Source organism: Eleutherodactylus coqui, chromosome 6 (assembly GCF_035609145.1).
Source record: "Eleutherodactylus coqui strain aEleCoq1 chromosome 6, aEleCoq1.hap1, whole genome shotgun sequence".
In the NCBI taxonomy this organism is placed as follows: domain Eukaryota; kingdom Metazoa; phylum Chordata; class Amphibia; order Anura; family Eleutherodactylidae; genus Eleutherodactylus; species Eleutherodactylus coqui.
The window spans coordinates 105,080,649-105,105,092 of record NC_089842.1 but is presented as its reverse complement, the minus strand read 5'-3'; the positions used below and the strand labels follow the sequence as shown (position 1 = coordinate 105,105,092).

At 43.3% G+C, this 24,444-nt stretch overlaps 1 protein-coding gene across 1 annotated transcript; it reads right to left on the bottom strand.

Annotated features, from left to right (window-relative positions):
- Nucleotides 1–235: 235 nt before the first annotated feature.
- LOC136571735 (claudin-16-like) lies at nt 236–23,256 on the bottom strand. Its single transcript, XM_066572369.1, has 7 exons — nt 23,206–23,256; nt 10,338–10,406; nt 8,526–8,585; nt 7,146–7,272; nt 4,465–4,626; nt 2,193–2,257; nt 236–512 (listed from the first exon to the last, which is right to left on the bottom strand). The coding sequence occupies exons 1-7, from the start codon at nt 23,254–23,256 to the stop codon at nt 312–314; spliced, it is 735 nt and encodes a 244-aa protein (XP_066428466.1). The 3' UTR covers nt 236–311.
- Nucleotides 23,257–24,444: the final 1,188 nt, after the last annotated feature.

The window sequence follows — 24,444 nt, the reverse complement described above, 5'->3', positions numbered from 1 at the left end:
GCAGGTTCCTGGTAATTAGCTATTGAAGACCTATCCTGGCAGGTCCCTCGCATTCACTACGCACTTGACAGAGAGGTGACAGATCCATCAACAAGTTGCTGATGATTTCCACTAAGTAACACTGTAAAAAATTACATACAATGATAAGGTCGAGCTTCACTTTTGCAGTCTTGAGTTGAAACTTTTGGGTAATTGCTCAAACTACACAAAGATTTCTTCAAGTGGTAAAGTAACAATCAAACATTATAATGACCTATAGAAATATAAGTTGGACATAGAACGTTTCTTGGGGTGTTTTTGCAGTAGTGATGTTAAACATAAGTCTTCAGTACATGTGGGCCTTCAGATTGTCCGCTCGCAGTTGTTCCTTCTTTCACTGTTGATTTCGTTTTGTGGAGACTCAGGTAACAGGTAATCGCAGCTGTGGTGATTGCCCCTAAATTGCCACCTACTGCCATCCAAAGAGAGTAGCCATATTCAAAACTAGGAAATCCTGGGATTTTCAGAGATACCTATGGAGAAAATGACATAGACATCTGATACAAAGCATAAAGGCCATCATTATAAGAGCTTAAGGTTATAAAAGGTTTCAGAACTTGAATGTTTTACTTCGATGCAACTTATTCCCTCCCCTGTGCAGAGGAGCAGAGGTGTAGCTATAGAAAGGACATTGCCCTGGGTGCCAGTGGGAATGCCAACAAGATGTTTTTTACTTGAGCAAGGTATTAAGCTACAGGGATAGATACAGGACTACTACAGCAGAGTGAACTTTTGCCACGTTAGCTACAAGAGTGTAGTTATAGGAGGTGCAGAAGTAGTACCCAGGCTTAGAGACCCTTATGCCACATAAGATGACATCAGTATTACAAATGGCATATGGTAGTTAGGGGATCCTGTTAGAGATTTTGCATTGGGGCATGTGCATATATAACACCAGGTCTGTATTGCCAAGTGAAATGTGAAAAGTGACTGCAGAAGGATGGAGAGCACAATGATAACTTGTTATGGGGACTAGATATTCTATTTGTAACCCTGCCTCTATAGCAGAGCATTCCAGAGTAGAGTAGGTGCAGATCAGGAGAAGTCTTGGAGATAATGCTGAGACGTTGTGTTAAAGAAGGTAATAGTTCTGCAGAAGTGTTAAACGTTCTATTCAATAGTTTTTCTTGTTAGGCCATATTCACATGATGGAATGAGGAGATGCTGATGCAGATTTTGTGCTGAAATCTATGTCGGAATCTGGAGTTGTCTATGAGGATCCATCAAAGTTAAAAAAAAGTGACCTGCCACTTACTGACAAGGTTGTTCGCATGGATTCAGTGTGGAAATAGTGTCAGGTGGCCACATGCGTATTAGTCCGATGGAATGGGAGTAAATCCCATGCTGATCTATGCCAGTGCAAATTGCAAAGCAGGAATCTGACGCTCGGCCTAGGATTTCAGCTACAGATTCTCAGATATGACTGACTTTCAGTGAGAAAAGTCTAGAAAAGCTGGGTAATGACCAGTATAGCTCCCACAGGGATGTCACCAAGCCTTCCTGGATTTCTAAAACAAAAATCTATTTAGCTTTGGAGGCAGAATTGCTGTTCAGGAATCTGAAAAAGTATGGTGACAACTTGTGTTGAGCAAACCAAACCAGTAGAACCCTATTTGTTTCGGCACAACCTTAACTAAACGTTTAGCAAAGTTCTACCTAAAACAGAGTTCTACTGGTATGGTTCGCTAGTTCTGAACACTGGAGTATAACGCTCTGACAGTGATATACAGGACTTGTATGGCTCTTACACGGTGTTATACACCCAGTTTATGGGTTTTGTGAATTTCCACCGTAGTTTGGTTTGAATGATCCAAACTTTTTGCAAAAGTTTGATGAACTGGTTGAACTGAACTTTTTAAAACTTCGCTCATCATTAGTGACAAGCCCTGATCGAAGTATAATGTCAACCATATTGGTTGTCACCCAGCTTTTCCATAAGCAGGTATGACTAAGCAACAGGTTTTTTAATAACTATCTGATGAGAATGACCTAAGAATTTATCTTATTTGGGATATGGGGTTTTGGGGGAATAATGCATCAACTTTTATCAATGTTTTGTTATAAATCGATGGATTAAGTTGGAGGATTAGAATTTTTCCCTCAGGTATAGAGAATAGCTGAAAGGTTTCATATATTGTAGGGCGGTGGCGTACCTCGTACTGATGAACATGATATACATAGATGCAGTATCTTATGATGCCAGCCGACGAGGACATTCCTGAAAGAGAATAGAGACATCTTACTCACATATCCAGGCTTGGCAGCTTCATTGGGAGACAGACACCCAGTTAGATAAGATGACTGGTTTATTATGACAGTTGACAGCCTGGTAGAAGAATGGTGGATATGACCTTATCTTTCATGGGCAGGCACCATCCTGTCATAAGCAAGGGTCTGAAAGCATGTCATTTGCATTACAATAGTGTCCAGTAGGCTTCCTAGCCTGGGGAATTTATACCCTCAGCAGCCATATGGTGTGCAGATTGCTCAGAGACTGTCTTCTCTGGAACATGGGTGTTTTCAATTACAGCTAATTGAAAGTCCTTAAGTGTCACAAATATTCTTATGTTCTACAATGGTCACATAAAACATAAGGGTGTTAAAAGCAGGGTAAATTGTAGACTGTAATGGCAAAGATTGAAGCCCTTGGGCACTGATGCAAAATAAAACAAATAAAGTAAAGACCCACTGCCATCTCTTCTTTCACAGGTAGTTGGGAATTGAAGAGGTGATTCAAAATGTATAGTGATTTAAGGGGGTAGATGGAGGTCCCTTGTTTGGGACCTCCATCTATGAAGTAAATTGCAGAACCTTGAATTATTGGCATACCAGGCCCCTCAATGTATTGCATGTAACTCCACACATGTAATGCTAAGTTTGTATGGATGACTGCAACTTTTCCTGGTGGTGACGGCTAATCACCAAGCGTATCTGAAGATGTACCCACACATATCAGCTCATTGCCAAGACTGCTTCACTTCAAAGGAGTTGTCAAGATGTGACAGCCTTATTAATAGTAATGTACCAAGCTACTGTATGTCATGTGATATGCTGAATGATTACTGCATTGGGAAAGCTGGCTTATGGCCTCTTGTGATCAGTAACGCCGTTCGATGTGATGGCCACATCATAATCTGTTCTCAGATAATGTGCTGACCTCTCCCTTACTGTAGAAGATAACATTTGGCAGTCATGGGTAAATGCTGTGACTTCAGTGACTTGGACCAGCAGCAGATTGTGAGTGCCTGGAGGAACTGTGCCAGTATTTTTGAAACAGTTACACTTGTTGGCTGCTTCAAAACCACAGTATCAAGAGACTAGTTAAACAATGGACACACATCCAACAGAAAATCACGCAGCAGTAGGCCACATGTGGTTGACCCTAGAAGCGAGGGTGGCACGTCTGGTATTTCAGTAATGATTGCCCCAGTGGACCAACTGATTCAGCAGTACAACAGCAGGGAAGTTAGAGAAATTTTCACAATGACCATGTTGCATACCTTGCATTGACTAGGGTTCAATAGTCAAAGGTCAACAAGGGTGTCCCTGATGTCCCCAACAGTCCCACACAGGGGCAGAGAAAAGACGTCCATGGACCTTGGAAACATGGCAGAAGGTTGTCTGGAGTGATGAATCTCATTTACTGCTGAACCATATGGATGGTTGGATCCATATCTGGCGTAAACAGCATGAAGCATATGGATGCACCATTGTGGTTCAACAGGCCAGTGGTGGTGGTTGCATGGTCTGGGGAGGCTTTTCCTGGCATGGCCTAGGAACGTTGGTTATCATACCACAATCCTTGATTGGTGAACACTACAGGGACTTGCTAGCTGACCATCTGCACCCATCTCTTTCCTGACCCCAATGCCATATTTTAACAGGACAACGCTCCTTGTGATCACACTTGGATCGCCAGGGAGTGGTTGGAGGAACATGACAATGAAGTCTCCACAAACTCACTGGACTGTAACCCCGTTGAGCATGTTTGGCATATGCTGGAAAAGATTGTGAGATTTGCTCCCACTTATTTGCAAAATGTGCACCAACTGATGGAGCTACTGCAACGGGCATAATTAATACTTGACCTTTATATTATATATACCATGTGTCCTTTACTGCATGATATCATCACATAGGAGGCAGAAGATATAGATGTCACCATCAGGTGAGGGGTTCAGGTATGCATTTGCCCCAGAGCTTCATGTTACACCTCTTGCCATCAATCTGCTGAGAACCAGGACTAATGATAGAACTTTATTAATAATTTGTCACCCCTTTGTTACTTTTATTCTATTGATTGTAGCCCATAAAACCTGCTATACAGTACAATACAGTTTGGTTCCTCATGTGTGTTTAGAGATGGGGGCATCCATATTTTATTGTAACTATACTAGTAACAATGTCTAATAGCGGAATACCTACCAACTAGAAAGTAGAGCCCCGAGGTGAGCCGCAGGCACTGGAGCTTGGTGGATGCGTCTTGGCACCAGATGAAGTTTTTGAATCCAAGAATCAAGAAGCAAAATGCAAAAACGCTCATTATACTGGAGATGATTAGTAATGCTCTGGTGAGGACGATGGTAGCTGAAAATGAAGCAAGATGATTAATAGAGCCGGTGGAAACTAAAGAAAATGCCGCAGCAAGAAATGAAAATGTTATATAGTAGTTATATTCATCACCGTAGGGAACTGGACCGGTATGGATTATGAATCGGTATTTCTATAACATGTTCCTCCTTGTGCTGATATAGTACATAGTATTAAAGCTGAAACTCAAAACTACACACACCGTGTTCCAGTCAAAGAAAGGCGTCACACAGGCATATGTCACCCGTGTGTAACGCGCATATTTTTCATGTGCGTAATACGCGGTGCTAAGAAAATGAATTCCATTGGGCCACTCACACCTGTGGTTTTTTATTAATACACACAGGGGCGTAACTATAGGGGATGCAGAGGATGCGGTTGCACTCGGGCCCAGGACCCTTAGAGGGCCCATAAGGTCTCTCTTCTCCATATAGGGAGCCCAGTACTATGAATAAAGCATTATAGTTAGGAGCCCTGTTCCAGATTTTGCATGGGGGCCCAGGAGCTTCAAGTTACGCTTCTACATACACATATTATACAGGTTATGCGCACTAATATATGACATGGTGATTTTGCATACACAGCAAATACGCATGTGCGCTGCATATTTTACGCATATAAAGCATGTGCGTAGTACTCTGGCGACGTATGCCCATGTGAGTGAGCCCTAAGGCCACTATCACACAAGTGCTTTTCACTGCAATAACTGTGGCGGTTTTAATGCCATGGTAATCGCTGTATAACGCTCCCATTGATTTCAATAGGGCCCTGCAGACATGCGCTCAATCACGGCATTTTCTAACGCCACGATTTCCAAGCATTGTCTGCTCTATTTTGCGACGTTTTTGCACTTTTTAATGCACCTCATCGCCCATCACAATAATGGGGTGCGTTAAAAACCACTGTTGAAAGCAGTGATCTGCGTCCAAAATTGGTGGTAAAGTCGCAACGTTTTGTGTGAAAGTGGCCTAAAGGAGACATTTGGGATGAATTGTGGCAAATGCATTAGAAGACGTACTGCTCTTCATAAATTCGTTCTATTTGGAGCTGTCTAAGGCTCCTCTCACACAGGACGTTTTTTAACACGCTTAGTGAGCGCCGCGCTAACCGCGGTACAACGCTGCCATTGATTTCAATGGGGCCTTGCAGACCAGTGCTCAAATGAAATGTTTCTAACACTGCGATTTTCAAGCGCTGCCTGCTATATTTTCGCGCCTTGGTGCTTTTAACGAACCTCATCACCTATCACAGTGATCGGGTGCATTCAAAAACGCTGTCAAATGCTGTGACATGCGTTCGAAAAGCTGCAGTTTTGCACGGTGCTTTCTGAACACATGCAAGAGAGAAGCCTAACAGATAATTAAATCTACAGCAGCTCACATTTACTAAGCAATTTACGCCATTTTTTTTGGAGTTTTAAAAAGTGCACCAATAATGTCTTGCAGAAATTTGTACTTATCATTGCTTACCAAATTTTAAAAGTGGCCAGAATGGCGGTCGAGGTCTCCACGAAGACATAGTTTAATTCAAATTTATTTGGTGTAGATATGTGCTAAAATTTGTGTCAATTTCAGACTTTCTTCTTACTATATTTGACTGAAGCTTCTCATTTTGCAAATGGTGTAAAAAGCCTAAAACTTTGGAGCAGCCATTTTTAGGGCTTATTCACACAAGCGCATATACGATGTGTTTTTACCCCCGATCGTATATACGCGACCATCTGAGGCATTGGTTTCCAATGTATTCATCACACAGGCAATTATATGGCGCGAAAAAATGGCAACCCGCCGAAAGGAGAACATATGCGACTGAAATACGCGCCAACGCATATACAGTGGCCAAAAAGATATTTCTAAAAGTATGAACAGGCAAAAATATGCTAATTAGCCTCTCCAGGCGCCAGTGTTCGCAGACGTGCGCAGTGTTTTGCACAAACATATGAGTGCATTTGCGCACCTCCATAGACTCCCATGGGGTTCTTTGGTCTGCAAGTGCGCACAAAAATAGAGCATGTCGCATTTTTTTGCGCAACCGAAATGCCCCTGCAAAAATAGGATTGTGAGAATGAGCCCATTGAAATCAATGGCTTCTATTCACAGCGTATTGCGCACGCAAAAATTTCCTATGCAAATACACCCGTGTGCGGCCACCCTTAATGTATAAAGATGCACGTGCCTCTTCATATATTAGGTGCATCTTGATTTTGAAAGGCATCATATTAAGAACAGTGTTTGACACAGCGATCTTAATGAATTCCCCCATAGGTCTCTTTGGAGACTATGCAAATTATCTTGTAACTGTTTAAAATTTGAGTGCCGAAAAAAGCTGTAAATTTGTCGCATGCCGTCATTTGCAACTTTGTTCGCCACAGTTCATGTCAAAAACTGCTGTTCACTGCTTAGGCATTGTAGGCCCCTGTGGGCCTAACAAGTACTTGACCTTCTGTTTGAGCGACCGCCATGTACGTCCCCGCGACGTCCCCAGTGTGCAGAGTGATGAATGGAGGGTTTGCTTACCTGGATGTGGATTTAAATACGAGCTGAAAGCATCACAAGTCCAGATTTTTACAAAGCGGTCCCAAACACATTCCCTCCAGAGCCCCTTACAGCGAGTGCTTAGCATTACTGATCCTTTGCTATTGATCTGATGGGCAAATGAAAAAAAGGATTACCGTAATTTGCAATTAAAAGAATACAGAACAGGATGAGTAGAGAAATGTCTTTAAATACGTAGAAAGATCTGTTCTACGTCATGTTTTCTTGTTTCTGTTAATGATCCCATTGAAATGAATTTTTCTATTGGTAAATGCCATCCGTGGGCATCAGTTACTCCTTGTTCAGGTAAGGAGGAAATGTAATTTTTTTTCTTTTATTGAAATCATGATATAAGTAGAGTAAAAAATTCACATATATTCACAAGATTCACACTTATTCACGACGATAAATCCCTTAAAGGGACACTCTGGCAAAAACCACATTTTTCTGCCCCTGTCTCCCTCACCTGATTGCCTGTCACACTGTGTGTGTCTTCTATGTGTATTGCAGGCACTTCCATGTAGTGAAACCCTTTGTCTGATGCTTATCAGGCACCATCTCGATGGTGATGCACTTTTACATCTATCCCATAATGTATCAGTACAGCATTAGCTAAAAGCTATACCATTTCTGCCTGCTGGGGGGACAGTTTGATTATCATTACCTTTTATATTCACCTAAATAAGCTGCAGACCATAAGTACACAGTCAAGAAGATGAGCTGCGATCTCCTCTATTATAACTGTGTGATGGGAGCTTTGTGATCATCATCAGTAAAGCCTCATTTATACAAGTTGATTATCGCTCAAAATTCGCTCAAATAATGTCTCTTGAGCGATAATCGTTGCGTGTAGATGCTACAATCGTTTACTTTTCAGCCGAACAATGATTTTATGTTGAGTTTAAAATCCATCTTTTGGCCGGGCAGCTGATAGCAGGGACCGCAGGCTGTGATTCTCCACAGGAGCACTGATAACATTGTATTCAGCTGCAGCCCCGTGGCAGAACAAATGGGCTGTATGCAGATAACATACCACCTGCTGTTATCTGCATACAGCAAAGGAAGTCTCATTTACATGCAAATGAAGCTTATGCAAAATGATAGCTCAAACTGTCAATCATCCTATGTTTTGAATTAATTTTTAGCGATCATCTTTGCGTGTAAATGGGGCTTAACAGGGCTAGATACGAAGGCTCAATGCTGCAACCATTAATGAAATATATATTGCTAGAAGTATTGCTCACATCTAAATTTGTACTATTTATTAGAACATATTGAAAACTTTACTCTTTTCACAATTTTGTTGGTCGTTACTGGAAACAGTTAACAAGTTTGTTTTCACAAACACCCCAAACAGCTTACTTGAGCCCATATCAAGCTGCGGGCAGTTAGCTTTTCCTGCATCAGATGATTGTACAGTGCCTGGTATAAAGACAACACTTAGAATATACCATAAATTACCAGAACAAGCTCTCTGCAGAAATGTAATCAGCAGGAAGTATTGAGAATGCTGGGTGACTTCTGCTCTGAAGTCTGCAGAATCATGAACACAGCTCTGGACTACACTGGGCAGGGATGTGAAACTGAGTCACTCCCTTGGTAATAAATGGATTAGGATGGTGTCTGAGATTGTACATTGCTGGCCTATTCTTCTTCACAGTGTGATTGATGGGCGTCTCACATGTGTGGCTGTGTCAGATACCACCGCTCAGCTCATTCAGGTCAACGGGATGCCAGGGCTGCAGTACCAGACAGAACCACATCGGAACAGAAGTCAGTGTCATTAACTGCAGTGACACTGCAGTTGTGAAGGGGCTGCAACACTTCTATCCCCAGGACCCCCAACTGATGACTTATTGATGCCCTATTTTAAAGGGGTTGTGTAGTTACTGGACAACATGCCCCCTTTAATGCCCCCTGGAGCAGTACTTACCTGTTCCCTTCTGCAGCCTAGCTGTGGTCCCAGTGTTTGTTGTGACAGAAGATGTCACTGGAAGTCAGATGACCACTGCAGCCAATCAGAGACTACAGCATCAAGTTCCTGAACTCCTGGCATCATGGAGCTGAAGATGTGAGCACTAATGTGCCAGAAGAATGAACGGTGACGCTGCAGCCTCCGATTGGCTGCAAAGAGAGTACCAATATAAAATCCTAAGAAACCTGCTTAAATAATGATGATATAATAGAAAAATAATATGGTATAATGTACAGTAATAAAATGTTATGCACTATAAAAAAAACGTGTTTGTGCCTTAAGCATTTACTTTTTTAGGGGGAGGGGTGTGAGGGTATTATGGTAAGGGTGGGGTTATGGCTCATTTGCATATGGATATAGCACACTTTTCAGAAAACATATGTTAAAAGTGTCCTTAGACAGTGATATCCTTATGGGAAGCACTCATGCATAGGCAGCTCATGCCACATACAATGCCCCGCACCTCTCAGACCAACTTTGTGAAACAAAAGTTTTACACGCCGCCTGCAGCATTGCACCAGCTCATTACTTTAGCCCGAATAAAGGCAAATCCTAGACACCTATTTAACCTTTAGCATTCATTTACCTGCCAGCAGTCTGTCATAAGTGCAGCTATCGTACTTGCCATGGTGAAGGATGCACAGATGATCAGAATAAGGTTTAACTCGTTGGCCATCACATAGGTGACTCCGGTTGAGCTTTCTTTATACGACAAGCCCCGGTCATAGCAGGCGTCTCACAGAGCAGTCACTTGGCATTTACATTGTTTTAAAGGGGAACCTTTCCATAAAATGCAATCCATGGCGTACCTAGCCAAGAGCTGCAGCAGCCATGTTCTACATATTATATATGGTGTGATATAATGTTCCTGAGTTTATCATTTATAGGATTTCTAGAGAATAGAATTTGTCTTCTTTGTTAAACTGTTTGCAACAATTAATATTGGAATCAAACTTTTTCCGTTCTGTCTGGATCTCGGCTTATCCCCTTTAAGAGGTCAAGCATAACCAATCTTTTCGAAACAGGTTGATTAATCTCTTAGCAACAAAACTTTGTGAAAATCCCAGGAGCTTATATAAAGCATGACTCTCACAATACTACCAGGAGGTATCGAATACGGGACAAATGCACCTAGAATACAGCAATATCCTGATATATGGGGCAGAATGCTGAACCATACAATAATGTCTTCTCATTACCTGAAGGTTCTGCAACTTTCTAACATACTTTGTGTGAACAGTCCTCACAACGGTCAAGATCTCCACTTCCTGCGAGAGGGATCATGCTCATGTACATCCATGATTATATTCTGCTCACACTGACGCTTCTTCCAATAAATATATGTGTGGCATTGTTGGCCAGTGACTATAGCGGGCCAAACATGTGGAGCACACAGGGACAACAGTGGGCAGCTTTCGTAGCGCTATTGTTCTATTGATTGACAGAGCTCACCGTGGTCGCACGCCTTCTATTTCTTCATAGGTAAAAATGTCATCTTTTCTACCTCTGCAGGCAAACTGTCCCTGTAGATAATAATACCGCCTTTCCCACTCCCATAGCTAATAACGCCTTTTTTTCTGCCCCACTTATAAATAATGTCCCTCTTATGCCCCTATTCAGAGGATGCAGTTGCACCCGGGCCCAGGAGCCTTAGGGGCCCATAAGGCTTCTCTTCTCCATATAGGGAGCCCAGTACTATGAATAAGGGTCCATTTACACGGGATGAATGTCAGGCAAATGATGCCCAACACTTGTCCCTGTATGTCCTCACTCTTGTGCTCCTGCAGGGGAGCTAGTAGTGCTGGCTCGTTCACAGAGCGTCCAGCAGGGGGCAGGGCGGCTGCAGGAGATTTCTCTTCTCGCGCTCCCCTGCCCCTCTCCATTGAAATATAAGCCACTTCCAAAAATAATTAATATCTGCAAAATAAATAAATAAGAATACAGCACCTTAGTAGCACAGTCATATCCGACGCGTCTTCTTGCAGGTCCCAGCACTCTTCTTCTACTGCTCTTCTGGCTGGACATTGAAAAATCCCCGCCTCCTGAAGCACTACCTCTGATTGGTTGAGCGCTGTGACCAATCAGAGGCAGCGCTCAACTGTCATTCAATGCTGAGCGCTGCCTCTGAATGGTCACAGCGCTCAGCCAATCAGAGGCAGTGCTTTCAGGAGGTGGATATTTTTAATCCCCGGCCAGAAGAGTAGCAGAAGAAAAGTGCTTGGACGGTTCTACTAAAGTGATGTATTCTTATTTTTTTTTTCTACAGTTATTGCTTATTTTCGGGGGGTGGGGGGATTGTGTGCTTATATTTTAAGTCCCCTCGAAAATCCTTGTCGCGGAGAGTCCCCTGCCATTGCTTCACAGTAGTGGCAGAGGAACGCGATTCTCACCCATTGATCTCAATTGGGTTGGCGCTGCTGCCGCCGGCCCCATTGGAAACAATGGGCGAGATCGCAAAAAGTGATGGACATGCCGCGATTTTGTTTTAACGCTGCATCGCAAGCGTTAAAACATTGCAAATGTGCATGAAGCCATTGGCTTCATAATTTTGCAATTTATTGCAGCCTCGCAGTGCTGGGAAATCGAGGGATTCCCTTGCCAGTGTGAAGCCACCCTTAAAGGGATTCTGTCATCCGGTTCATGCTGCCCGAACCACAGGCAGCATGAACCTGTGACAGTAACATCTGCAGCATTTCAGTATACACTTTCAATTTTGACTCAGAGCTGAACTCTGGATCACGGGGACGGGCCACCGCGGCTTCTACCTGCCTGTTGCATGCAGTGACAGCTCTTTCTCTATTCACAAGCAGGGAGAGAGCTGCCAGTCTGCATGCAGCGGCAGGGAGAGGTGGAGTGGCCGGTCCCCGTGACTCAGAGCTCAGCTCCAAGTCAAACTTCAAAGTGTATTTATTCTAAAACTCTGCAGCGATTCAGAATAAAACATGCCTGGGGGTAATAGGCTTCCCTGTCCGGGGTTCATACTATCCAAATCACAGGTAGCGTGAAGTTGATGACAGAATCCCTTTAATGTCACTCATCAAGTTCCATGACTTACAGACCCACAAATAGTTACATCCAGCATGCAACAACTAGTACATCTTCAAGCTGATACAATTGAGCTTAAAAGTGAAATTGTGGAAGTTCATCAGGAGTCGGCTCCACTGCATGCGTCTGACACGGATCTACCTTACCTGCAAGGAAAATATAATTGTTGGCCATCCTGCCTAAGGTCAGGGACTGATTACAGGGTACACAGTGGCCTTTTAAGACTGAGGACCTGTGAGTGCACGCCTTGATCACCAGAGGGGGACTAAGTGGAGGCCACTTTTTTCTTCTTACATGTAATGTATAGATTTCTCCACTAGAGGGAGCTGTTATATTAGACATTCAACCAAGTTTGCCTGTGTTGAAGTAGAGAGGAGTTTCCTGCCTGACTCTTCTTAATGTTGTCCTTCTTTGCATAAACAAAATGATTGGGCCGTTAGATGTCCTTATTTTCTATAACATCTGGTATTGGAGGTCTCAGGGTGGCTAACGACTAGCGATATTTTTGTCCTGAGATGCGAGAGCGATGATTATGAAATTGATGATTTTCAATGGTTTCTTACTCATTTGTGATTTTTACTCTTAAGTCTTACAGCGCTAAGAAATTTCTGCAATATCGCTGAGTGTCTTCAATGGGGCCGGCGGTAGCAGAGCCAGTCCCATTGCAAATATAGGGAGTACATCACAGACTTCTGCCACAGCTGTGACAGCTATGAGAGAGGATTCCTTCAACCCTGGGGCGACCGTTGGGATGAAGGATTCCTCTGCCACATCTGTGACAGCTGTGGCAGAAGTCCGTGATGCTATCCCATTGCTTTCAATGCAGTCGGCACTGCTGCAGCCCCATAGAAAGCAGTGGGTTGCAGGCAACCCCCGCAGCGATGATTTTCGGGGAAGGGCTTGAAATATAACCCCTTCCCTGAAAATCAGTCCTAGCGGTAAAAAAGAAATTTTAGCTGCCAAAAAAAAAAAATTCACCTGAAAAGATAGGACATCAGTGACTGAAATTCCCTGCCACGCAAAAAAATATCTTTGGTGTGCAAAGTGCAGAAGCCTCCATAGACTCCTATGGGAGACTGTGCGAGCCAGCCGGCAAAGGGAAATGAGGGGATTTCCCGCAGTGGGGAGAGAGAGAGAACAAGGAAGGGAAGCCCTGGGGGAACCCCTTTCTTCTCCGCGGGGCTTCCCTTCACTGCAGAGAGAGAGCAATGAGGGGTAGCCCTGGGGGAACCTCCTTCATTGCTGGGGACTCCCTTCATCTCAGCGGCCTAGAAGGATTCCCAAGCAGCAGGGAGAGAGGAGATCCCCTGCAAGGGAGAAAGAGAAATTCCCTAGTAGCGGGAAGAGAGGGATTCCCCTACATGGGGAGATGGAGGGATACCCCTGCTGTGGAGAGAGAGGAATTCCCCTGCAGGGGAACCCCTCTCTCCCCGCTACGGGGGAATTCCTCCTTCTCCCTGTAGTGGAATTCCTCCATTCCCGCTGAGATGTAGAGAGTCCCCAGCGATGAAGGGAAGCCCTGCAGGACTTTCCTTCATATATCTCTCTCCTCCCGGAATGGCAGCACCTTTTTTGTGCAACACGTAGCTCCCAATCATGTGAATGGGCAAATTCACTGCTAATTAAGCTCTTGACTTGATGGCGATGAATTGTCCATTCACGTGATTTTTAGTGCAGCCACCTTCCGTGTGATTTTGGGCCTGTGTTAATAAGCCCTTAAACTGCGATCTGTCAAAGTAACATTATTTATCCTGCACAGTGAATGCTGCAAATCAAAAGAAAGCACAATGCCAGAATTGTGCTTTTTCAGTCACCTCATCTCAAGCGATCAAATGTTATATGAACTCCAAAATGGTACGAATATAAACTACAGGACATGCAGCAAAAATACGAGTCCTCAGACAACTATATCCATGAAGAAAAAGTAGTGCAGCAGAAAAAAAAAAAAAAAACCTGTATGAAATGTGTATCTTCGTAGTCAGACTGACCCATGGGATGAAATTATCATGTCATTTTTCCAACAGTGTGTATGCCATATAAACAAGACTCCCCTCCCCCAACGATGGCAAAATTGCATTTTTTTTCCATTGCATTTCACTTAGAAAAGTTTTAAAGTTTTCAGTACATTACATGGTACATTAAGTTGGACCATTGAAAAATAAAGTTCATCATGTTAAACACAGGCCATTTAGCCAGCTATGTCAATGGAAAGATAAAAAAGTTAGGAGTTTTTGAAAGTGGGGAGGAAGAACAAAAAATGGAATAACACAAGGCTGCGTCATTAACGGGTTAAAAAAGAAACATTGAGTGTGAAATCACCCACAGACTCTTGACTTTAATGTGGTTTGAAGACCGTGGAGCATGGAGGCACAATATGTCAGTCCGCTAAATCCATGCAGGTTTGTGTATGAAGCCTGGGAAGAATTGTTATACTGAGACTTGTCTCCATTGCGAGCTCCTGCAGCAGGGAATTACCAGTCATCAGCTTATGGGGTCAACACTCAGTGCTTTTGTTGTGCTTGATGGGACATATGGGATCTGCTGCGTCCAACACCTCGGAGACTGGATAGTGAACTGCCACAACAGTAAGGAGGTAATCAGCTGTGAATGTGGCCTTGTTAGCAGCCCCCTGACAATACAAGGATTAGCTCTGTCAGTCATGGAGGTCTAGAGGTCCCATGGATGTAGAACACCAGAGAGCATCCTACTTACTGCAGGTCTACGGAATGGACTTGAAGTTGTGATGCGGATGAAAGAGCATGTATCCATGAAGTACAAGACAATCTCCAGTAAATAGAACTCCTTTGGTCATCTTCTTCTAGCATTTGTTTGTTATACTTGTTCAAGGAAAGCTAGGAGACAACTAAAACATCCTGTATGCTACCCAGCTTTGGGCACATGGACGAATGCGCTAATATGCTTGCTATTACGGAGCGTATTAGCGCAGGAGCCATTTTTTTTTTAAATTTAAACTCCACGCTAGAGTGCGTGAGTTTGAAATAAAAGTGGGAAGACAGGACCTGCATTATCTTCATTGCACGTAGTATTAACACACGAGAATCCTGATAGTGGGAATGAAACTATTGAAGTCAATGGTCTTGTTTCGTCCCATAATGCAGCCACAATGGGACAAAATTCTGCCTATCTGTTTTAGGGCCCCTTCATACGGGTGTATTTTTCATCAGTATTTTGTGAGCCAAAACCAGAAGTGAGATGTACAGAGAGAAAGTAGAATGGAAAGATTTGGTTTTGTTATATATTTTGGACGTGTGAAGGAGCCCCAAGCCCCAACACAAACTTTTTTTTTATGCAAGTGTGCACCTAGCCTAAGATGTGATTGTTCTTAGCAAGAGAAACCAACGTATTGCATACAGGTAGCGTATCATATGCAGCCAATGGAAGGGCTACGTATCATATGCAGTGAAACAGAGCATGTTGCAATTTATTTCTCTTCTGTATGGATACATAATGTCCACACACTGGAGTGCATGGCAGAATAAAAGTCCATTGACTTTCATTGCCTCCATATACTGCGTATCATGCATGCAACGCACTCGTAATACATGGTGAATAACTGCCCGTGGACATGAGCTCTAAAGTTGTGTATATGTATAAAAGCAAGTCCACCTCAGTAGGCGGTCAGTGCATATTGAGCTGGTTTCCATGACAGCAAGAATAAAATCATTATAAGGGCTCCTTCATATGGGCCGATGTGTTGTTGCATACGCGTAACATATTTTGTTATGAAAGTGTCTTTTTTGAGCAGGGGATGGTTTTTTGTACACAGGACACAACCACACCCCATTTAGTTCCAGATGTGTTCTTTTTACAGCAGAACGTATTGCACATCTCATTCTATGGGGACCTTTGAAAAACAAATGCACACAAAGAAGAGTATACTCCGTTTTTTTTCCACGCATATGAAAATATGAACAAACCCATTGAAATCAGTGAGTTCTAATCTCTGCGTATTGTGCATGCAAATTTTACATGGGTAAATATGCTCGTGTGAAGGAGCCCTATTTTGCAAACAACCAAACCAATAGTGACAAAAAAATAGAATATTAGGTACTGTAACTGATAAGATCCATGAGCCTAAATAAGGAGGAAATCAGTTTAAGGGCTCATTCACACAATGGACCTAAGGGCTTATTTACACGAGCATGTATCTGCCAGAGTTTTAATGGCCAGTCGATATATGCTTCCCTCTGAGCAGTGCCCCCTTCCCTCCCCCTCACCGGCGCTCCGCCTCTCTCCTCCCCTCCGAGCTGTTTGCAATGGGAGTGGGACGGATGGGGTGGAGCTAAGCTCCCACCTCTCCCTGCCCCTTGTCCATAGCCAGCAATGAGAGTGGGTGGGACAGAGTGGAGCTTAGCTCCGCCCCCATTCCAACGCCCACTCCCATTGCAAACACCTGGGTGGAGGAGAAAAGCAGAGAGCCAGTGAGGCCGAGGGAAGGGGGGAACTGCTCAGATTGAAGCGCATATCGGCCGGCTGTGAAAACGCCAGCCAATATACACTCGTGTAAATAAGCCCTATTTGCGCAAAATTTTCTGCATGCAAAAAATCATGGCTAACTCTGCAAAAAATTGTGCGAATGGACGATTTTCCTTGATGAAGTCCTAAGCTTCATTAGAGTTAAAATCGCTTACTCAAACGATCAGGAGGGCGTGTTGCAAAACAAATGCGCTTCTATTTGGAATTCCTTCAGCCAGTAGAAATCCTCCTAGTGATTTCTAATATGTGAAATACAAGCAAATGTCTTCCTTTCCGAGCGTTGGACGTTGCTAAACTCCTTCCCCCTCCCTTTTTTCCAGCTCCCATAGGAGTCTATGGACACTCCGGGTGCTTTGCACACCAAAGATAATTCAAGTCCTATAGTTTTGCGTAGCAGGAAATTTCAGTTCCTGAATTTTAGTCATTGGCGTCCTATTTTTTTAGTTGTGATTTTTTTGCAGGGCTAAAGTTCCTTCATCCATAGGAAACCATTGGTTCCAACAGTCCCGATATTTTTGTGCGTGTAATTTAGCTGCGCTAATTTTCTCGTGTGAACGAGGCCTAAGTCTGAAAAATGTTGATAATATGGAATATGAAAATAGACAATACATTGACCATACATTTCCTTTAATGTCTTCAGTCCCCTGTGATCTCCCCCCCCCCCCCCTCCTTCCTGCTGGAATGGTCTTATTAATTCTATTAGCCTTGTAGAGTTTTGTCAGCATGTGTAAAACATATTGTGCTCTTTGTATTGGCCGGAGATCACAAAGGCAAATTAATCTCCGCTGAATACCCTTGTGTCCTTTCATTACAGCTGATGCCATCAATGAAACCACCACCGCTGACAGCTGCGCCTGCACACAGCGCTCATCTGTCCATAGATATCACGATCCCATGCATTACACATTTGGTATCACCATTCTGCCTTTAACCAAATAGTATGTCAACTTTATTGTACGATTTGTTATGGGGATACGAATAAGGCTTTTTTTTTTTTTTTTAAAGTAGTTTTTTTACTTTTGTAACTTTATAATACTTTTCATTATTTAAAAAAAATGACCAAATTAAATACATCCCTGGGTTCTGTCTCAGTATTTTTACAGCTGAAACCAAATACAGTAAAATGTAACCTTTATTAGTTCTATTTCTAAACATACACCCTTGGGTCACAGAACTAATATTAATAAATAGTATTACAGCTGTATCATAAACAACATTAAAGGGGTTTTCCCGCGAAAGCAAGTGGGGTTATACACTTCTGTATGGCCATATTAATGCACTTTGTAATGTACATTGTGCATTAATTATGAGCCATACAGAAGTTATTCACTTACCTGTTCCGTTGCTAGCGTCCCCGTCTCCATGGTGCCGTCTAATTTTCAGCGTCTAATCGCCCGATTAGACGCGCTTGCGCAGTCCGGTCTTCTCCGTGTTGAATGGGGCTGCTCGTGCTGGAGAGCTGCTCTTCGTAGCTCCGCCCCGTCACGTGTGCCGATTCCAGCCAATCAGGAGGCTGGAATCGGCAATGGACCGCACAGAAGACCTGCGGTCCACCGAGGGTGAAGATCCCGGCGGCCATCTTCGCAAGGTAAGTAAGAAGTCACCGGAGCGCGGGGATTCGGGTAAGTACTATCCGTTTTTTTTTTCAACACATGCATCGGGTTTGTCTCACGCCGAACGGGGGGGCTATTGAAAAAAAAAAAAAAACGTTTCGGCGCGGGACAACCCCTTTAATATAAGTTATAAGACAAGGTTCGATGGACTAAGTACCATATGTACAGAATTGGTCTTGAAGCAACCCTCGTGTTTCGGAACAAAATTCTGTCCAGGGACAGGAAGGGAGGAGGATATTGCAGCTGCAGTTGTTCTTCTCTGACTGCCCTCCTATCTGACGATTTTGGGTCCTGTTTTTGGCCGTCCAAGATGGCTGCATCAATTTTCTAATTACCTAATGCAAACCTTGCACTGCTCTCTGGTTAGTCTGTTCTGATCACATGAGAAGCTCTGGCCAATCAGAGAACAGGTGTCGTGCACTGATAGTTTAACACTACTAATGCATTGTGGGGATTAGGTAGTCTGAAGTTTGCATCGCCCATCTTGGGCAGCCAAAAACAGGACCAGTAACTTGAGGATTGAAGGGATGGCAGAGAAGTACAACTGCAGGTAATGTACCCCTTTGGTACCTGGATTTTGTCCTGAAACCGAAGGATCACTTAAAAGGGGTTCCATACTCATGTTTCTGGAGAATCACCAAATAAACCAAAGTAGGAAGGAATACGGTAGACAAACTGGGTCTCCTGCCACTACTTACCCAACAAGGGAGCCATGGTCAGGCGCCACCACACCTTTCCCTACATACACAGTGAAGGATGCCTTTTTCTAGATCCTCTTCCTCTGCATGGTCCCTTTTGGCTTTTCAGAGAGCGCTCATGTCTTAAAGGACCAGTACACACACCTTAATTTCATCCTCCACCAATCCCAACACACCTCTGCCTATATTAGGCATCCTTTCCCCATAGAGGATGCCTAAGCAATTGGTCAACATTCACCCCAGTTTGTGTATTCTGGGTTTTGACTCAGCCACACCAAAGTGACTATCTGTGCAAATATCAGCTTGAAAACCCAGCGGAAAGACCATATCCCACTTGTGGGTGTGAGCCCATATCCCACTTGTTGGTGTGAGGGGTGGGGGGTGGGGTCAAGGGTGAAAGCCAGAATTCCACAGGTACTGCCTGCACAAATAGCCAGGGGTGTGGCAAAGCAGATCCACAGCCTGTCTGACAAATAGATTGTGTGTATTGGGTTGAAAAGTGACAGAAGGAGGATTTAGCCACTGAGAAGTGGAGGCGCCCTTTTCAGGAAATTATAGCAACTGAGACCCAGTTTGCTGACTGCATTCCATCCTACATTGGTTTATTTGGTGATACACCAGAAACATGATTATGGAACCTTCTTTAAGACCAATTCTATATTTTTTTTCTTGTATCTGGTATTGCAGGTCAGGTTTATTGAAATGAAAAGGGCTCAACTGCAATACCACACATATTCCGTGAATGTAATAATAATGTAAATGTAAAATATAACTGAAGCCCAAATGTATCCAATCAGGATCTAAAGGACAATAAAGAAAGATAGTGACTATGCTGGGTCATACCATGATAAACAGCTGCACTAGTTCCTTTACTAACCAGAATCAGTAGGATGGTCAGCATGGTTCTATAGCGGCGGGTCCACTGACTCCCCATTTTTTTCATACCTTCCTTCACCCCGATGGGTTCTTCTAAGGTCCGTCTCCAATTTGTCAAGTAGTTGGCTTCCACTGCTCACTCTCAATGGGTAACATCAGACTGTCAATCAAATCTGGTCACCCAATTGACACATTGAGAGTGCCAGGAGCTGGACCTTGGAAGGGCCTGTCTGGGCAAAGGGAGGCGAGTGTGTTAAAGAAAATAGGGATGGCATGAGTGGGGCCACAGCTGAGGAGTCATTCAGCTAGCTCGAATGACTATGTTCTTGGACAGGTCCTGTTTAAATAGTAGTGATAATGGTGACTGCAGAGGATGCAATTGCACCTGCTCCCAGGAGCCTTGGGGGGCCCATAAGGCCTCTTTTCTCCATATAGGGAGCCTAGTACTTTGAGTAAAGCATTATAGTTGTGGGCCCCATTACAAATTTTGCATTGGGCCCAGGAGCTTCAAGTTACTCCTCTGGATGACTGCATGATAGTGAATGCAGTGATGGTGATATTAGCATGGTAACTGCAGTAATGGTGCTTGTACTGATGGTAACTGTAGTGAAGTAGACTGAGTGCAGTGATGGTCATTAGAGTTCTGGTGTCTGCAGTGATAATGATATAACTCTTCCTTCCCTCATATTCTATTTTTAATTTCTTCAGTTATAAGGTTCAGTGATGCTACATTTTACCCATGTGATCCAATATCAATACCCACATACAGTACAGAAACTGTGCCAGGTGTGTCCCAATTTATCCCAATGCTCAACAATTTTTGTTTTGTCCAAACACAGGGGAAGTCCATTCATAGACAGTAGGGGGAGCAACAATAGAGTTGTTTACTACTCTTGCGCCATGTCTGTTGCAGAATATTCCATCCTGTGTGAAAGGTTCCTAATGTTTAAGTATTTTATGGACCTTTTACATATGTGGAATATTTCTGCAAGATGCACCCAAAGACGAAGCTTAATTGGCTGCTTCAGATTTCTGCTCCATAACCTGCATGCAGATTTAGGTGCAGAATTTTCAGCATCTTTAGGCTGGACTCAGACAACCGTATATCGGCTGGGTTTTCACGCCGAGCCAATATACGTCGTTTCTCTCTGCAGGGGGGGAGGGTGGAAGAGCCAGGAGCAGTGCTCTGAGCTCCCGCCCCCTCTCTGCCTCCTCTCCGCCCCTCTGCACTATTTGCAATGAGGAGAGGTGAGATGGGGTGGGGCTAATTCTCAGAACCTAGCCCCGCCCCATCCCGCCTCCTTTCATTGCAAATAATGCAGAGGGGCGAAGAGGGGGTGGAGAGGTGGCAGAGAGGGGGTGGGAGCTCAGTTCCTGCTCCTGGCTCTTCCATCCTCCCACCCCCTGCAGATGAGGACACCGTATATCGGCTCGGCGGGAAAACCGAGCCGATATACGTTCGTCTGAATCCAGCCTTAGAGTGTATGCACACTGGCGATTTAAAAGTTGCATTCTCTGGCACAATTTACATCGGACAGCATACAGACATCCTGTCCATGTGGTGTCCGTACTACACATTGACAGGCTATTACCTGTTCACAAATTGGACAACAATTGTCTGCATGAGAATACCCTTTGGTGCATCTTGCCAGAAATATTCTGCACAGGTGAAAGTCTCCTTATTTATGTTCCATTTCAAATTATCATGAAAAACCTTTGGTACAACTCCACAGTTTTTTTATTACACAGGAATTCAAAATCCCTTTGGCCACTCTGCTAACACCCTTGAGTCCAGTGAAGACAGTCAGTATAGAGCCCTGTTGCAAGAAAAAGGGTGTGAGGGGTTTTGTGGTCACTTTTTAGTTAAAATAAAAAACCTTTGGTTCAACTGCATTCTTTTTATTATACATAAAGTCAGAACCCCCTTAGGCACACCATTCAACTTTTGTGTTTTTGCATCATTTTTATGTTTTATTTTCTTTTTAACTTTAATAAAAACCCATCATTTCAACTTCACCATCTCTTTGTTAGCCAAGAATTATGGAACCTCTTGACACTGTTAATATATTTGAATGTTTTTGTCTGTTTTTTTATCAATTTTTGTAAATTATAAAGTAAAACCTTTGGTACAACATGAGGCCATTTTCTGGACAGGAATTAAAAAACCCATTAGTCAGCCTATCAGATCATTAATATTAAGTCTTGTTTATATTTTTGTATTTCACCAATGTTTTTTATATCCTTTTTTAAACCAAAACCAGTAGGTGAAATAAACACAGAACATATTTTATATAAAAGTGGTGAACTTCTTTTTCTTGAATCCACTGTTTCTTGTTGTTTTCTGTTATTATTATGAAAAACTTTTAGTTGAAGTTCACAATTTTTTTGTTACACAAGAATTACAAGTCAGTTTATTAAACTGATTATTGTTTGTTTCTTTTACTTTTTCACCTTGTTTGTTTGTTTTTTGTTTTGTTTTTTCATTTTATTACTTGTTAGAAAGAACAGAGGAATAGTAGTGTCAGGCAGATTCCTTCACCTTCAGTTATGCGTCAGGTCCTGCACTCTGCTAAATGCTGCTACAACACAATCTGTTATGGTTCCTTTACTCATTATTTTCACCAGCAAACTGTGAACGTGTCAATTGCATTGACAGTCAAACACACACAGCCCCCCTATTAACACACACAGACAGCAGGATTATGAGGAGATAAATTAGACAATGGGTGACAAAGAGCTTGGACTGGACCATCTGCTGGTCTTCTCAGCGCGTGCAAGCCATGCGCCTGGATCTGGATGTCTCTTGACATGAGGCCACTAGGACCGTTATAGACTGAATCGTAAATTAAGGAACCCGATGGGAGTTCCAAGTGTATGGGAACTAAAAAGGCTGATGTTGCTCTGCAACTGCTCAGGAGTGTAACTAAAAGCTCATGGGCCCTGGTGCAAAAGTTCATATTAAGCCCCTTTCTGACACAATTTATCGTCCCTGCCACAGTTTATTCAAAATTTTTAACTGAATCACAGGGGTTCTTAAGTGACTGATGCAGCATTAGCAGCCAGTGACTTTGCTTGAGTCTGCAAAGATCAGGAGCACAAACCCCAAGGCACTCTGTATGCATTGGAGACAGCATATCTGTAAGACAACATTTATAACATGGCAGGCATAGATAGACTTGCTCAGCTCTAGTATACCTCTTAATACTGCAGTCACCATGTAATAGTCAGATATCAGCTGCACACAGTGATAGTGATTACAGTACAGTTACCCCCACTGCAAGTTATTACTTACAGTGATCACAGGTGGTGTCTTCTCTGACCATAACCACCCTTTTTACCTTGGCTTCTTCATCCAAGCCTAGATAGCCTTGAAGACTTTTACCAACCATGACTCATCTGTGCACACAAATTTATGATCCTACTGCCTTATTGCCCCTATCAGTACCTCCTATACAGTACCGGTGTCCGCTTTGCACTTCACACAGTTCTAATGCATCATGTGTGCTCCACAGTAACAGCAATAATACCACCTGTGTGCCCCACATAATAATAATACCCCTTGTGTGCCCCACACTATAATAATACCCCTTGTGTGCCCCACACTATAATAATACCCCTTGTATGCCACCAAGTGAATGCTAACCTCTTTGTGTCACCATCAAAAGTGCCGCCTTTGTGCCCCCACAAAGTAATAGTACACATTCCTGTGCCCCACACAGAGTTGTAGGTGCCCCTATTGTGAATAATGTCTGCAGCTATAGCATATCTACATTATTATTTTTCACACTGATGCACTGTTAGAATGAAGTGAGCAGTATCTGCCTGTTGTAGACGCTGTTAGCAGCTCGTGCAGTACAGCTGCAGAAGAATGTTGTGTGCCGGCCTGTGTGTCAGTGATTTTAATGGTTGGATTCTCACAAGCATATTTCTAATGCACAATTCTGTATTGCGAGTAAAGATAGGCCATGCCCTGTCTTTCTGCTTTTTTTTGTGCGCACAATAGTGTGAAGTTTGAACTATAAAAAAATGAAGACATTTGACTTGTTCATGTGCAAATATGCTTCGTAGCGGCGAGTGTATTTGCGCATGCGTCCATCTGTTGAAGCCCTTTAGGTGAAGATTTGACCACAGAGGATATGCTAAGTAATCAGTGTGGATTTTCCCCTGCAGAAAACCAGCAGTAAATATGACATGTGTAAAGGCACCCTTAAAATTCTCCTGCTCCTCCTTCTCTAACACAGAACACAGACGACTGGCTGGGGGGATCTGAACAATGTTTAAGTGTGGTGAAGTGCCCCCTGTGCCCCCCTGGCTTAGGAGCCAGGTTGTAAGTAAGGCCAGTTTCACACAGGCGATAAAATTGCATGATTTTCTTGCAATGTAACAGTGCAACAAATCGCATGTATGTAAAGCCCATGCTTTCCAATGGGTTCCTTCACATTAGCGATGTTTTGTAGGCTGCTACTTTGCGAGAAAAAAAACATGGGTTGCTAAATATTGGCGCGATTTGGGCTGTTTTTAAGCCCATGTTTCCCTATGGCGCCTTCCTTTCTGTTGCATCGCACACGCAAAATGCT